The sequence below is a fragment of the Bison bison genome, unplaced genomic scaffold (assembly GCF_000754665.1).
Source record: "Bison bison bison isolate TAMUID 2011002044 unplaced genomic scaffold, Bison_UMD1.0 scf7180017858886, whole genome shotgun sequence".
NCBI lineage: Eukaryota > Metazoa > Chordata > Mammalia > Artiodactyla > Bovidae > Bison > Bison bison.
The window spans coordinates 461,053-461,713 of NW_011489458.1; the positions used below are offsets into that span (position 1 = coordinate 461,053).

The 661-nt window shown below is 63.4% G+C and overlaps 1 protein-coding gene across 1 annotated transcript in view; it reads left to right on the forward strand.

Annotated features, from left to right (window-relative positions):
- Window positions 1-661, forward strand: part of RANGAP1 (Ran GTPase activating protein 1) — a 30,189-nt gene that overhangs the window by 24,484 nt on the left and 5,044 nt on the right. Inside the window, exon 15 of the mRNA XM_010830228.1 lies at window positions 127-274. Within this exon, the coding sequence (XP_010828530.1) occupies window positions 127-274 (148 nt within the window). The remainder of the gene's footprint in view (window positions 1-126; window positions 275-661) is intronic.

Sequence of the window (661 nt, forward strand, 5' to 3'; positions counted from 1 at the left end):
CCGCTCGCCCACCGTCCCCAGGCCTGGGTCTGCTTAAGCAGGCTTTGCCTTGTGATGGGATGTGGGATTCAGCTTGACCTCGGCCGTGGGGCGCTCTCAGCAGGGGCTGCGTCGGTGCTCACCCAGCCTTCTGCTGTGTGTCTGTCTCGCAGAGTGAAGACAAGATCAAGGCCGTTGCCAACCTGTACGGCCCCCTGATGGCGCTGACCCACGTGGTGCAGCAGGACTACTTCCCCAAGGCCCTTGCCCCCCTGCTGCTAGCGTTCATGACCAAGTGAGTGTCCACCTGCCGGCCACGCGGCCAGTGTCCATGTCCCCAGCCTGGCCACGCAGGCTTCCCCAGCTCTCGGCATCTGTGTTTGAATCTCACCAGGCCTGGACAGCTGAGGACACGGCTCGGGCACAGTATCTTCCCTGAGAGTGGGGACACGGTAGTGGCCCTGTCTTGCAGACAAGGCAGTGAACACCGGGTCAGAGGGGGTCTGCCCACGTCTTGCTGCCGACCGGGGCTCCATGCCTGGCAGCATCCCAGGAGCAGTTTGTGTCTGTTCCCTCAGCAGCCTAGGCCAAGGGGGCCTTGTCCTGGAGGGTCCTGGGCCTGGTAGGGTGCTGGCCACAGTCAAGGAACAAGGAGCCTCCTAACCTCAAGGCCCAAGATCGG